Below are 14,912 nucleotides of genomic sequence, written 5' to 3'. Positions count from 1 at the left end.
CTTGGGAGGTTTGTCTGTGTCCTCAGGGTCACGTGAGTAAGTCTCCTGGTTTCTGTAGTCTTGCCATTTTTCTTCTTCTGGAAATCCATTCCTCCTCCCACACCATTCAAAGGATGCTCATCTCAAATTGTATAGCTAAAAAGTCTGTTGATCTCTACAGACTTTTAGCTATACAATTTGGGATGAACATCTTTTGAATGGTGTGGGAGGAGGAATGGATTACCAGAGGGGAAAGAATTGCAGACAACAGGGACCAGGAGCAGGAACTCAGGTGACCCTGAGGACACAGACAAACCTCTAAGGGCTTCAACGGCCCTCTAAAAAGGATGCAAATCCGAGGTGGCGCAGTGGTTAAATGCAGCACTGCAGGCTACTTCAGCTGACTGCAGTTCTGCAGTTCGGCTGTTCAAATCTCACCGGCTCAGGGTTGACTCAGCCTTCCATCCTTCCGAGGTGGGTAAAACGACCCGGATTGTTGTTGGGGGCGATATGCTGACTCTGTAAACCACTTAGAGAGGGCTGAAAGCCCTATGAAGTGGTATATAAGTCTAACTGCTATTGCTATTGCAAATGACCAGCTGCCTGCCAGGAGTATAAATCCTTCCATTCGCCACCATCCGGTCAGAGCAGAAGAAGCTTCTTGGAGGAGAAGCGAAAGGTCTTCGAAAGAAAAAAAACAAGACAGTCCAGTTGCTTCCTGAAAAAAAGCACATTTGGAACAATTGTTAGGTCTCTTTTGAACTGACCCATTAAGCAACATTTTATGGACAGGCTGGCTGGGGAATTCTGGGAATTGAAGTCCATGCATCTTGCCAAGGTTGAGAAATGCTGCTAAAAAGGTGACCCCCTGCTTTGGCTTTTTCCCCTTATGGAAATCATCCTTCCTGTAATTTGTGACCCCCCTCCCTGCTGCACTCTTTTTGCACGTGCCCACACGGTGCCCATTTCCTTACTGAGTGCCAGTCTGCTCTTGCATTTTACCAGGTTCCCTACTGAGGCTTATCTTCCTGATTATTATTTTGGGCACACTGGCCTTCCCGAAATCTGATGAAACCACCTTAAGCTTCCAAGTCTTTATCAGTGCCTGACCATGGGGGAGATGGTTGTGAGCTGTCCGTGACACTCCCTCTCTTTGCAAGGAACATTATTATTAAACATGGAACTATTCCCTTCCCTCTCTTCTCTTTCACTCCCTGCCAGCCCATCGGGTCACGTGCCAGATTGGGGTGTATTTTGTTTGATTTCTTGGTGTGTCTCGTAAAAAAAAAAGAGGTCCTTACTGTGTAAATTCAGTGTTTTTCAACCACGAGAACCTTACGCTGTGTGGACTTCCCCAGCCTGATCAAGGGATTTTGGGAGCCATACAGCTTAAAGTCTCCAAGTTACCAATAAAGTTGTAAATTAACAAGGGCTCTGTTGTGGGGCTGCCCCACCAGCTGGATTTGTCAATAGGCTCCAGCGTTTAAAGGCATGCTGCTTCTGAACCTGGAGGCTCCATTCCTTTGATAACCATGCCCATTTTGAAAGCGTTCTTTTAGGATTTTGAATAAATCCTAAATCCCTTAATCAAGGAATGGACTAGTTTGGCATGTGGGTTTGCATGCAGGGTGGCTCAAAAGGATGTAAATAGCAAGGTATTGGGTACTTGAGAGACCGCCTGCTGCCAATTACCTCCAATAGACCGATTAGATCCCACAGATTAGGCCTCCTCCGAATTCCATCCACTGGCCAATGCCGACTGGCGACCACCCAGAGGAGGGCCTTCTCTGTGGCTGCTCCGGCCCTCTGGAACGAGCTCCCCATGGAGATTCGAACCCTCACCACCCTCCAGGCTTTCCGCAAAGCCCTTAAAACCTGGCTGTTCCGACAGGCCTGGGGCTGATGAGTTCTTGTCCCCGCTCGAATGGTGTGGTTGTTGATTGTTTTTAAAATTGTGGTATTGTTTTTGTCCATGTCTTTTTTTCCTATTTTTTCCCTCCCCTGACTTGATTTGTGAGCCGCCCTGAGTCCCTTCTGGGAATAGGGCGGCATAGAAATATAATAAATTCAATTCAATTCAATTATTGTTTCGTGCGGGTAAAAAAGTGCCCTTTTTTTCCAAACTGACCCAACTCTTTCAGTGGCTTGACCGTGTGTCCTGGTGACCTGAGAATATTGGGCGTTCTGCGAATTCAGCCGGCTTTGCGTATCATGGTAAGCCATATTCTGTGAATCGGAGTTTGTTGAAACTGAATCGCAATCTGGCCGAGGTCATATTTAAGCTGTGAATCCACAACGGCTCGGTTTCTGCCATCTGTTAAGCTGAAGCCAAGCCTAATTGAGCCAATTTGGTGTTGTGTTGAAGGCCTCAGGCTTGAAGCCAGAAGACCCGTGAGTTCTTGGGCACAAAGCCGGCTGGGTGATCAAGTGGGCACAGTCCCTTGAGGAAGGAGGCAATGGCAAACTTCTGAACAATCTTGCCAGGATAACTGCAAAGGCAGTATCTGAGAAATGGGCACGATTGAATAAAAGGTGGTGATGGTGGGGGGAATGGGACTCTTCATAGAAGGATGTCTTATAGCGAAATCCCCAAATTTGGATTCGAAGAGTATTTGCATGCTAGTTAGATACAGCGTTTGCATTGTTGGTTAACCTGAAGTCTAGGGCTTTACAGGTTGTGTGAAGTCTGTCATCTAGTGATTTTTCTCTCTGTGTCTGCCTGTGTCTTGGAATCAGACATAAGATTTGGACTGATGGTTTCCTGAATTTAGTTCTGCCGCCGCCTCTGTTGCTCTTTCCCTGCTCCAAAATCTTGGCAAGGAGCCTTGGAGTTTCCCGAGAATAAGCTATATTTATCATATAGTATATTCACTATAGATAGAAAGGAAAAGTTAACGGAGCAAAAGGACATTCCAAAGAAAGTGAAAGTCAAAAAGGGAAATAGGAGAGGAAAAAAAAATCCCAGGGGGTGAAATGATGGGCAGATATTCAGAGGGGAAACACGTCCTTTTTTATTTTTTTTTGCAGAAAAGCTAACAAAGAGTTTTGAGGTTATTATTTATTCATAAATGTGTCAGTCTTAATAATAGAGCCACAATCATTCTTTGCTCCCATTAGGGGACAATTGTGGGGTGCTTGGTGCCCTCTGGGCTTGGTGGTTTTCTTGCAGAGACGTTTCATTACCCAACTAGGTAACACCACACCAGTGCTACTGATGTACTGCTGCAGCCTTGATGATGTTACCTAGTTGGGTAATGAAACGTCTCTGCAAGAAAACCACCAAGCTCAGAGAGCAATAAAGACCCACAGCTCAACCATGATCTTGCAAGTATTCTCTTCTAGGGGACAATTGTCTTAGAAACCCCTTCAGTTGCTACCTTCTCCAACCTCAAGCCATTGTTGGGGGTCTCCTAAACCCAATGGGGCCATCAGGGCAACACCTGCATCCCTGTGTAAGATATACGGTAATTCAAGCTCAGGTTTGTTTGGAAATGCACGGACGGATGAAGGGGCAGATGGATTAGTAGACGATGGATGGAGACAGACAGATCGATAGACCTGAGTTTATTTGTTTTATTTATCTATCCAATTTAGATAGTGCCCATCTCACTGTCTAGGTTAGCCTGGGCAGTTTTACAAATTGTATTTATTGAGGAAATTTTATATTGCCGCCTACTCGCCCACAGCAAATAAAAGTTGCAAAGAAATACAATCAAATACAATAAAAGCAGGGTTAAAACAACAATAACAACTGAGAATGGAATTAAAAACAAGTTAAAAGACAAAGTAAAGGGTAGAGGGAGTACCCTGGGCTCACCAGCCATCCCCAAGATTGCATGCCCTCCTCTCTGTTTCTCTCTGTCTCTCCCTTCTTCCTTTCCCCTCCCTTTCTTTCTTTTTTCTTTCTTTCTTTCTTTCTTTCTTTCTTTCTTTCTTTCTTTCTTTCCTTTCTTTCTTTCTTTCTCTCTCCCTCTCCCTCTCTCCCACCCTTTCTCCCCCTCCCTCCTCCTCTCTTTTCCTTCCTTCCTTCCCTCCCCCTCTTTCTCTCTCTCTCTCATTCCTTCGCTCCCTCCTTCCCTCCCTCTTTTTTTCTTTCCCTCTCTCTCTCCCCTTCTTTCCCCCTTTCATTCTTTCCCTCCCTCCTTCCCTCCTCTCTCTTTTCCTTCCTTCCTTCCCTCCCCGCCCTCTCTCTCTCATTCCTTCGCTCCCTCCTTTCCTCCCTCCTTTTCTTTCTTTCTCTCCCCCTCTTTCCCCCTCTTTCCCCATTCATTCTTTCCCACCCTCCTTCCCTTCACCTCTCTCTTTTCCTTCCTTCCTTCCACCCTCTCTCTCTTATACACACACACACAGTTGACAGAGCCAAGTCTTCAAACTCCTTTGGAATTACAAAATTACAAAAATTGCAGAAAAGTAGGGACCAACCACACCTCTTGGGGGGGGCAGAGATTGCACGGGAGTGAGATAGTGTACGTGTGAGTGTGTGCATCCGTATGTTTGTGTGTGTGTGTGTGTGTGTGTGTGTGTGTGTGAGTGTGTGAGAAATGGGCGAGAAAGCTCTCGTCCTAAACCTCCCAGTCAAAATTCTTTAACCAGTGGAGGTTCGTAACTTTCTCTCCCTGCCTGACTGGGGTGAGCTGGGCTGATGTGATGAGGATGAGGATGAGACAGTTATTCCAGGAACCGTGTCCCATGACGGGAGGAGCACTTTTGCAACGGAGGGAGGTGGGGGAAGGGAGCACAGTTTTTAAAGAAATCCACAGGGACTAGAGTCAAATATTTCCTCTCCCTTTTGAAACCTCCCCTGTTCAACATAAAGGAGGAATATCCCAATGGGGTTTTTCCCCCTTGGGCTTTCCGAGACGGAGGCAAGACCTCTCTGGGGGAAACCAAGGTGGGAGGCTTTGTTCTTGGCAGGGGCACCCGTGTCTCCCTCCACCTGTCTTTTGGAGACAAGGAAGACTCCAGGTGAGTTGGCTGATGCTGGTGCCAGACTAGCCGGCTGCGGTGGTGGCAGTCCGCCAGGTCTTGTGACTGGGTGGGAGCAACCTGTGCGCCTGGCATTCTTTTCCGGTTACTTCAGGGTGTTTGGGAACTGGCTTAATCCGGTGGGGGCACAGTAGCTGGGAGCCTTTCCCTTTTCTGTGGGCAGGGATGCCAACGGGTCAGAAGCTGGTGGGAGGGGATAGGTAGTCCTCAACCTACAACACCTAGAGCCGAGGTGGCGCAGTGGTTAGAGTGCTGTACTGCAGCCACTTCAGCTGACTGTTATCTGCAGTTCACCGGCTCAGGATTGACTCAGCCTTCCATCCTTCCGAGGTGGGTGAAATGAGGACCCAGACTGTGGGGGCGATATGCTGACTCTGTAAACCGCTTAGAGAGGGCTGAAAGCCCTAGGAAGCAGTATATAAGTCTAACTGCTATAACACTTCGTTTAGTTCAGAGTTGCAAACTCTGAGAAAAGTGACTTGGCCACTGCAGCGTCTCCGTGGCCATGCGATCCAAATTCCAACACTCCGCACACTTGGTTCACATTTATGACGGTTGCAGTGCCCCAGGGTCACGCGAATCCCCTTTGGCGACCTTTTGACAGGCAGAGTCAATGGGGAAAGCCAGATTCACTTAACGACCGGGTTACTAACTTAACAAACTGCAGCGACTCCCTTAGCATCCGTGGTAAGGAGGATTGCAAGGTGGGGCAAAATTCTTGCTTAGCCGCAGAAATGTTGGGCTTAGTTGTGGTCGTAAGTCAAGGACTGCCTGCATTGCCCGGGCAACACAGTTGTGGCGTGCCACACACATTGGGGTCAGTCTTGATGTCCTCAAGGAAAAGTGTGGCCTCTCTCTGGCTAATGGTCAAAAGACCAGATTTCTGGTGTAAAGTGGGAGTCTGTACAGGTAGTCCTTAACTCAGTGTTTCTCAACCTTGGCAACTTGAAGATGTTCCCCAGCCAGCGAATGCTGGCTGGGGAATTCTGGGAGTTGAAGTCCGGACATCTTCAAGTTGCCAAGGTTGAGAAACACTGCCTTAACTTATGCTCACAATTGAGCCTGGAATTTCTGTTGTTAGGCAGGACATTTGTTAAGTGAGTTTTGCCGACATTTCTTGCCACGGTTGTTAAGCGAATCACTATGGCTGTTAAGTTAGTGACCCTGTTGTTTAGTGGACCTGGTTGTCTTTGCTCATCCAAAGGTCGCAAAAAGGGACCCCGTGACACACAGCAACGGTCATAACTAGGAACCAGTTGCTAAACGTTTGAATTTCAATCACGGGGCCACGGGGAGTGCTACAGAAGCCATAACTGTGCAAAGGAGTCCTAGGTCACTCTTCAGTGCTGTTGTCACTTTGAACGGTTGCTAAATGAACTGTTGTAAGTCGAGGACTACCTCTACATGGGCTTATGGGCTGCAGTGGGACTGGTGCCCAAGAGAATTGGGGATTTTGAAAGAAAGGGGGGGAAGTGAATTCTGCTGTTTTTCTTAAAATTCTCACCAAATAAGACCAATGTTTTGGCCACGGCGGCTCCATCTGGGAAACTTCTGGAAGCTGAAAAGGGGAGCCGGTGAATTTTGCCTCCTCCACCTCTTCTTCTTCTTCTTCTTCTTCTTCTTCTTCTTCTTCTTCTTCTTCTTCTTCTTCTTCTTCTTCTTCTTCTTCTTCTTCTTCTTCTTCTTCTTCTTCTTCTTCTTCTTCTCCTCCTCCTCCTCCTCTTTCTCTTCTCTTTTTCTCTTCTTCTTCTTCCTCCTCCTCCTCCCCCTCCTCTTTCTCTTCTTCTCTTTTTCTCTTCTTCTTCTTTTCTTTCTCTTTCTCTTTCTCTTCTTCTCTTCTTCTTCTCAATTTTGCCTCCTCCTTTTTTCTTGTTTTCTTCTTGTTGTTTTCTTCTTCTCCTTCTTCTCCTCCTTCTCCTTCTTCTCCTCCTCCTCCTCCTCTTCTTCTTCTCCTTCTCCTCCTTTTCTTTCTCTTTCTCTTTCTCTTCTTCTTCTTCTCAATTTTGCCTCCTCCTCCTTCTTTTCTTCTTCTCCTCCTCCTCCTCCTCTTTCTCTTCTTTTTTTCTCTTCTTCTTCTCCTTTTCTTTCTCTTCTTCTCTTCTTCTCAATTTTGCCTCCTCCTTTTTTTCTTGTTTCTTCTTCTTCTTCTTCTTCTTCTTCTTCTTCTTCTTCTTCTTCTTCTTCTTCTTCTTCTTCTTCTTCTTCACCACTGTTATCTATTGTTGAGCTCACAGCAAGGCAAAATCACAGCTGCCCCTGCCTTTAGCTGGCGATGGCCTTCAATTATTCCATTATGGTGGTTTCTGGCACAGGCAGGCCAATGTTTAGACTGGGATTTGACATTTTTGTACACTTTTTATCAGGTCTCTCCCAAGGACTTCAGATCGTCCAGATGTTGTTATTTAATAACACAAAGGGTTTCCTTGCAGGATTAAAAGCTTTTCTTCCAAGTACAGTAAAGCCACGTTGGCTATTCTTGCTGCTGTGATTTTTATCAGTGGCAATATTGTTCAAGTGTTCCCCCAGATGGTTTGGGATTGCAAACTTATCCCTTATGGCTACTATCTCTGCTTTCTTTTTTCCCATTCTTGTTATAATTTTTAGGGTTAGTTGCACAGTGGCCAGCCAGATATTTGAGGTGGATTTGGTATTTTTGTACACTTTTTGAGTCCTTCTGAAGGACCTTGGATAGATAGATAGAAGTTGTTTAACTATTAATAATAATAGAGATACCGTGTTTCCCCCCCAAAATAAGACAGGATTTTATTTTCTTTTGGCCCACGAAATAAGAGCTTGGCCTTATTTTCGGGGAGGTCTTATTATTTTCAAGGTGCAGGAGGTGGAGAGCATAGTCACCTCATGGCTGGTGCTATGTTGCAATATTTTCGGGGAGGGCTTATTTTAGCGCATGCGCTCAAAAGCCCTATTGGGCTTATTATCCAGGGAGGGCTTATTTTCAGGAAAACAGGGTCGTTCTCTATTTTACAACAGTTCATTCAATATCTGTTCAAAGTTATGACGACGCTGAAAAAAGTGACTTATGAGCGGTTTTCACACTTAATGACTGTTGCGTCCCTACGGTTATGGGATCAAAAGTTAAGACATTTGGCAACTGAACTCGTATTTATGACGGTTGGAAGTGTCCCTGGGGTCGTGCGATCATCTTTTGCGACCGTCTCCCTAACAAAGTCAATGGGGAAGCCAGATTCACTTAACAACAATCGCGTTAAGCAAAACGGTTCGGGTTGAGATCTGCTCTATGTGGGACAGATTAGGGGTGGCACCGAAATATAATTTTATCGTATTTTATCCGCATCTTAAATTACTGTGTTTTATTCCGATTTCATGTTAAGACTTGTGTTTTATTCCAGTTTTATTTTAAATTGTACTTTATTGGAATTTCATTTTAAAGTTGTGTTTTATCCAATTCCAATTTAAATGGCTTTCATTGAATCTTTTGGTAATAATTTGTTTCTGGAAGTCTGCACTTTGATATGGCCTAAGGGCTAATCAATCAATCAACCAACTATAAACTATAACCTTAATAACCATGTTTCTACATTAACGGCAGAGATTCACTTAACCAACATAGGAAATAAGGTCTTAGAATGGGGCAAAATTCACTTAACAAGTGTCTCGCTTGTTAACAGAAAATTTTTGGGCTGCATTGTGGTTATAAATCAAGGACTACCTGTATTGTGGCAGCCTGGGAGCTGTTCCAAGTGGCCTTTTGCAGTTATCCGATGATGATTTTCATCAAGACCGATGGTATTCAAGTGGGGCATCCAGTGTTTTTGGGATTGCACCCAGGGTACTTATCATTATAATTTATTTAAGACAGTTGGTCACGCGTATGAATGTTTCTTTATTATACACTTGCATAAGGCTCATAATGCTTAAGACTATAAGAGCTATCTCTACAATGGGGTTTAGCAGCAATGCTTTATCTGTCTCCAATCTTCAATTAGAATAGATTTATAAGGGGCCTTGGAGGTCTTCTAGTCCAACCCCCTGTTTAAGCAGGGGTCCCTATACCAATTCCGATAAGTCTAGTCTCTTAAAAAAAACCTCCAGTGATGGAGCAGAGACAATTTCTGGTGGCAAGCGGTTCCACTGGTTAATTGTCCTCACTCTTAGGAAGTTTCTCCTTAATTCTAGGTTGCTTCTCTCCTTGGTTTGTTTCCATCCATTGTTGCTTGTCCCTCTGGTGCTTTGGAAAATAAGTTGACCCCCCCCCCCCTCTTCTTTGTGGTAGCCCCTTAAATGCAGGAAGATTCCTATCATGTCCCCTAATTCTTCTTTTCTCTAGACTAACCATACCCAGTTCCTGCAACCATCCTTCATGTTTTAGTCTTCAAGCCTTTCATCATCTGTGTTGCTTTTCTCATATTTCTTCTATCATTTGAGGTAGACTGTAGCTGAGCATGGAAGTTCCATTAGCAATCACCATCCGAACAATAGTTTTGCTTACACGGAGCCCTGTATACGGGGCAGACTAAAAAGCAAAGGAATACAATTATTTTTTATAAACGTTAGTTAATTCTCTTTGCAAACTGTGAACTCTACACAGGCTGGGTAGACATTCTCCCCCCCCCCCCCCAATGCCCTTTCCAATGGATGGGAAATGTTGGCTTGAGGTTCTCCTGATCGAATCCCGACTTCCCAAATTGATTGTCTGCTGATTCTCCACATTCCCCCCCCCCCAACAGAGCCCATCTGCTATGTTTACTTGCTTAATTTATGTAAGCTTAAGACATCCTGGCTGGGGATGATGGGAGTTGAGACAGAAGGTTGAGCAATAGTCTCATAAACGTCATGTGCATAGATTCAAATGAACAATAAGGGGGAAAAATCAGGAACCAGCCATCTTTGGGGGCAGATTTTTACAAAATACCTTGAAATGAAAATCCGAGTTGGGAGGGCCAGTGATATGTAAGCGGGCATTTTTTTTGCAATGCTAACAATATTATCTTTATTTTGAGTTCTTAGAAGTCGAGCAGGGAGTGAACTTTCTGCTTGAGCGAGTTGTAAACGCTATCTCAGGGAGAAAGGTCATTGCTTATGGGGAAGTGTGTGTGTGTGGCTGGCTTGGGCTAAAGATACACCAAGAGGTGTATCACATGTGCTTGGCACTTGTAGACAAAGATACAACTTGTTGTTTTTTTCTTCCCTCCCTTCTTCTTCTTCTCCCTTTGTTTTGTATTCCGGGCTGCCTCTGATGTTGCAACCCTTGTGGGTGTGTATACTGTATATCTGTGTTCCTTCGCTGAAACAGAAACAAACCGTTCCAGGAAACGTAGCAGAGTTTGTTCACAAAGTCCTGTGACTAGTAGACCTCCGAACGTATTCTTCTTATCACGGCTGAGGCTGTTTGTCTCCGCCTGAGCACAAAGCGGGCACACCGGGCCTTACTTTGTGCAATCCCTGGGCGACACCCTCCCAGCAAAAGTCTGGAAGGACCCCCGCTGTCCAGCTTTTGAGAGATGACACCAAGCAGGTGTGCGGGAACTCGCGCCGAGGAGGCTTCGTTTGAAGAACTGATGGGTGGTTTGTGCTCCTCGCGGTTTGGAAGAACTTGTGGGTGGGAAAGATTTGTTTGGGGAAGAGAAAACTTCACCGCTAACTTTTTTTCCCCCTTCCTTATAACTTGATTCTTGATGAATGTTCCTTCCTCTTGAACTTTTTTAGTTGCCTCGAAGTTTGCTAGAATTCTCAGAACTTTTATACCCATGAATAACCCGGCAGGGTTCAAGCAACACCTGCATTACATTAAAATAGGAACCGCTAACTATTTTTCTCCCTTCCTTATAACTTGATTCTTGATGAATGTTCCTTCCTCTTGAACTTTTTTTAGTCGCCTCGAAGTTTGCTAGAATTCTCAGAACTTTTATACCCATGAATAACCCGACAGGGTTCAAGCAACACCTGCATTACATTAAAATAGGATTTGGTTGCTTCTGATCCAGTGCCAGCCCCACAATAATGGAATATTGTGGGTTTGTTGGAGCGTGACCCGTCAAAACCGCGGTCCACAAAAGCGCGCTCGACGAAAGCGCGCATTTGACGTCATCACAGCGCGACAAAAAAAATTAAAAATTGAAATAAAATTAAAATTAAAGCAAGCCGATTCACATAAAGATAAGGGTTAGGGTTAGGGTTAGGTTAAGGGTTAGGGTTAGGTTTAGAGCGTTAGGGTTACGTTTAGCGTTAGGTTAAGGGTTAGCGTTAGGTTTAGCGTTAGATTTAGGGTTAGGTTAAGGGTTAGGTTAAGGGTTAGATTTAGGGTTAGGTTAAGGGTTAGGTTAAGGGTTAGGTTTGGGGGGTTAGGGTAAGGTTTTCGCTTTATTTTTACATTTATCGATCACAGCGCGATGTTTTCGTCGCGCTGTGATGACGTCACATACGCGCTTTCGTCGAGCGCGCTTTTGTCTACCGCGGTTTTGTGGTGGAACCTTGTTGGAGTGTAGTTAGGGAACCCAGTAATTGGGTTTAAGGATCAGTGTGTTGTGTGAACCCAGCTAATACGGTGTGTGATGTTTATGAGGGATCAAGATTGGGAAGAGAAGCAATCACAATCTCTTTTTTGGTGGTGGCAATTCCAGGGGTGACTTAGCCTGAGTTTCTTCCTGCCGTGCCTGCCTTACAGGGTTGTTAGGGGGAAAAGGGAGGGCTTCGATAGCTTGCAAAGAAAGGCTGGATATTAAACCTAACAAATACATTTTCCTTTGAGGAATTGATAGGGAAAAAAATAAAAAGCTGGAGGACACGTGGTGGCACCAAAAATGACCATGATACCAATCAGGATATATCATGGCTGATATCAATCAATCGTGATAAGCAAGGCTGGCTAGGGACTTCTGGGAGTCGAAGTCCACGCAATCTAAAATAAAAGAAAACCCTAAATTTTGTTGCATCTCAGCCTCTTTGGCAAGGTTGGTGGTTGGTGAGTTAGGGAATAGTACCTGCAGATCAGACTCCAGGGCTTGAGCAGACTCTGCTGCCCCATCTGTTAATATATCACCGCTTTGCTTTTATCTGGGATGGGTTGGGCTAGATGGCCTCTGAGTGACCCTGCGACCGTTTTCCCTTCGGGGAATGCTGATTTGTGTATTACGTGTGAGTGTGGGCCTCCGTGTGACCCAGTTGCTGCAGCCTTGCAGACACTGATGTAACAGCCTCGCAATCTCTCTTCCCCTTCCTCCTCGGTGAGTCACTTCTTGCTCACAAACTCCAACTCACCTTTAGGTGCCTGTTGTGTTGCAACCTCAGAACAAAAGACTCGCTGCTCTTGAGCAGATCTCGGCTGCCCAAGCTTGAGAGTGCCGTCGTCCCGTCCCCCCGCTGAAGCCCCCTCTGTTCCCCTTCCGCGCAGGGGGCTCCCCCTCCCTCCTCCCCGTTAGCGGAGTGCCGGGCTTTGAATGGCATTTCTTTTGCCCCTGCAGGACGCACGACAGAAGCGACAGGATGAAAGAGGAGGTTGGAATCGGAACTCGCTTCATCTCCCGCTTGGTGAACCGTCAGGAGAAGCTGGGAAAGAAGCAAGTGGAGCTCTTCGGCGAGAGCCTGACCAAGATCCTGTGCGAACGTTTCAATGAGCATTGGTATCCAGATAACCCCGTGAAAGGACAGGCATACAGGTAAGCAGAAAAGACTGGGTTTGTCTGCGTCTGATCCGTGGCATGTCCTTACGGAGAAGCAATCTGGTTCAATGTAACCCTTGGGGAAAAGAGATGGAAGATTGAAAACCCGCTAGGCAAAATTTTCTGTGCTCTGTGCCTGTTGTCTACGGAGGTTCTCCATCATCCAGGTCACGATTGTCGTCCCAAAGTTGCTTTTCAAAGGGCAACAGGACTTGTTTTTTTTGGGGGGGGGATTTTCCCCCTTGAAAATGTTTCACTTCTCACCCAAGAAACTTCCTCACCATTCAGGCAGGACCAAAGAAACTTCTTGGATGAGAAGTGGAATGTTTTCAATCACTAAGAAAGTTTAGTTTCCTTTTGGGAAAACACTTCGGTGGGGCTCATGAGGTTCTGAAGCGATGTTTCCCCAAACTGGGTGGCTGGAAGATGGGTGGACATACAACTCCCAGGTGAGGTTTAGTTACGTTGATCAACAGAGATGTTCAAGGCTTGGCCCATTTGGTACCCTTGACCCTCTTTCTCACTAGATCTGGATTTATGGGGGGAAAGAGATTCATGTTGAGAATTCTGGGAGTTGATGTTCACCCATCTTCAAGCTTCCAAGGTTGGGAATCACTGTTCTAAAACCAAATGAATAGTTTGAACTCTATAGAAAGTTGGTTTCATGTTAAGTCCCTTCCTCGTGGCTAGGCAAAAGAGAAGATAGGACAACACGTGATAGTGTAAGGGACACAATTGTTTACAATTCACATTGTTTGCAGTGCAGCTTCATGATGGGTCTAATAAGTTTGCCTCTGGCGTTTCTGAATAATTCAACTGCTATGGTTGAGATCTTGTGATTTTTTTTTTTTTTTTAAAAGGATAGTTTAAAGCAGTGTTTGTTTGTTTTTTAGTCTTGGCACACATCTGATGTCAAGGCGACCTGAATCTATTTTTTTTTGTTTGAAAGAAAGCACCAAAATAACCAGCCGCCTTTTAAAACTTTTGACAACATTAGATTTACAATAGTGGCAGCTTGTCAAAAGTTGTAATTTATGCCTCTCGGGGGGGGAAATAACAATTTTTGTTTAGGGTAGAAACACTGAAAACTCCCCTGCTTTGCAAATAATTTTTCTGCGATTGGCCTGACGAAGTCAGGAAAGTTTAAAAACTTGCAACAAAATGGAAAGGCCTTTAAAGAAAAGAGGGGGGGGAATCCAAATAATAAAATCGCCCCAATTTGATGTCAGCTTCCCAAGAGGTGTGTTAAATGATATGGTGTATGCTTCCATATAATAATCCTGTGTGTCCGTTTTCTCCAGGAGAGTTGGAAACCACAATGTAAGATAGGAAAACTGGTGTTTTTATTTTATTTTATCCTGCCTTTATTATTTTACGAGTAACTCAAAGTAGCGAATATACATAATTCTCCTTCCTCCTCCTATTTTCCCCACAGCAACAGCCCTAGGAGGTGGGTTGGTTTTAGAGAGAAAGAGAGGGAATGGCCCAAAATCACCCAGCTGGCTTCCATCATGCCTAAGGTTGTAACTAGAATTCGCCGTCTTCTGGTTTCAAGACTGCTTCCTTTCACCACTAGACCAAACTAGCTCTCTTTTTCTTAATTGATTTTTTAAAAATTAAATTACACTTTTGTGATGACGCCAGAGTGATAGGGGGCTTCCAGTTGAGGTTTCTCAGTTTACACTGTTAGCCAAGATGAAATAGTGATTTCGTAGCCTTTTGTGGGTCAACAAATGTGTGATGAAATGGCGGAAGTGGAAGTGGTTTCTGGTTGCCGTCTTCTTGTCACATTTACCCTACTTGTGACAGGAAGATGGTGAAACTTCCGTTTGTCCAAGCAGCTGTTTTTAGAGTTGGCTTGGGGTGTTTTTAGAAGCCAAAAGCTCCTTAAGCTTCCACAAGTGGCTTAGATTTTTTAAATAATATTTATGTCACGGCTTTCTTCCGCCAAGGCTGTTAAAAGTAAAGTGCCTAGGATCCAAGCCAGTTGTCTGAATAAAAATAGGCCAATCGGGGTTACTAGAAAGCAATGGGTTTTTTTTCCACGCTGGGCGGCTTGAAGGCACGTGGACTTCAACTCCCAGAATTCCCCAAAGAGTGCAGAGAAGAGCAACAAAGATGATGAGGGGTCTGGAGGTAAAACATATGAAGAACATTTGCTGGAACTGGGTAGGGTAGGTCTAATGAAAAGGACTAGGGGAGACATGATAGAAGTGTTCCAATATCTCAGGGGTTGCCACAAGAAGAGGGAGTCAAACTATTCTCCAAAGCACCTGAAGGCAGAACAAGAAGCAATGGGTGGAAATG

General features: G+C 44.9%; 1 protein-coding gene across 3 annotated transcripts in view; it reads left to right on the top strand.

The window, feature by feature from the left end:
• The window catches only part of LOC148042975 (protein BTG3-like), a 28,831-nt gene that overhangs the window by 3,991 nt on the left and 9,928 nt on the right, over positions 1-14,912 (top strand). Inside the window, exons 1-2 of one of the 3 annotated variants that reach the window (XM_087727039.1) lie at positions 10,273-10,462; positions 12,408-12,602. In XM_087727039.1, the coding sequence (XP_087583165.1) occupies positions 10,449-10,462; positions 12,408-12,602 (209 nt within the window). In that variant the 5' untranslated portion in view covers positions 10,273-10,448. Of the gene's footprint in view, positions 1-10,272; positions 10,463-12,407; positions 12,603-14,912 lie in introns of those variants that run through there. The other 2 variants (XM_087727038.1, XM_087727040.1) reach the window with 2 other exon arrangements.

Source organism: Thamnophis sirtalis, unplaced genomic scaffold (genome assembly GCF_051295495.1).
Source record: "Thamnophis sirtalis isolate CommonGarterSnake01/CBP01778 unplaced genomic scaffold, rThaSir2_p1.2 scaffold_13, whole genome shotgun sequence".
NCBI classification, from domain to species: domain Eukaryota; kingdom Metazoa; phylum Chordata; class Lepidosauria; order Squamata; family Natricidae; genus Thamnophis; species Thamnophis sirtalis.
Note: the sequence above shows the minus strand (reverse complement) of the source record. Positions and strands in the feature narration are given on the sequence as shown.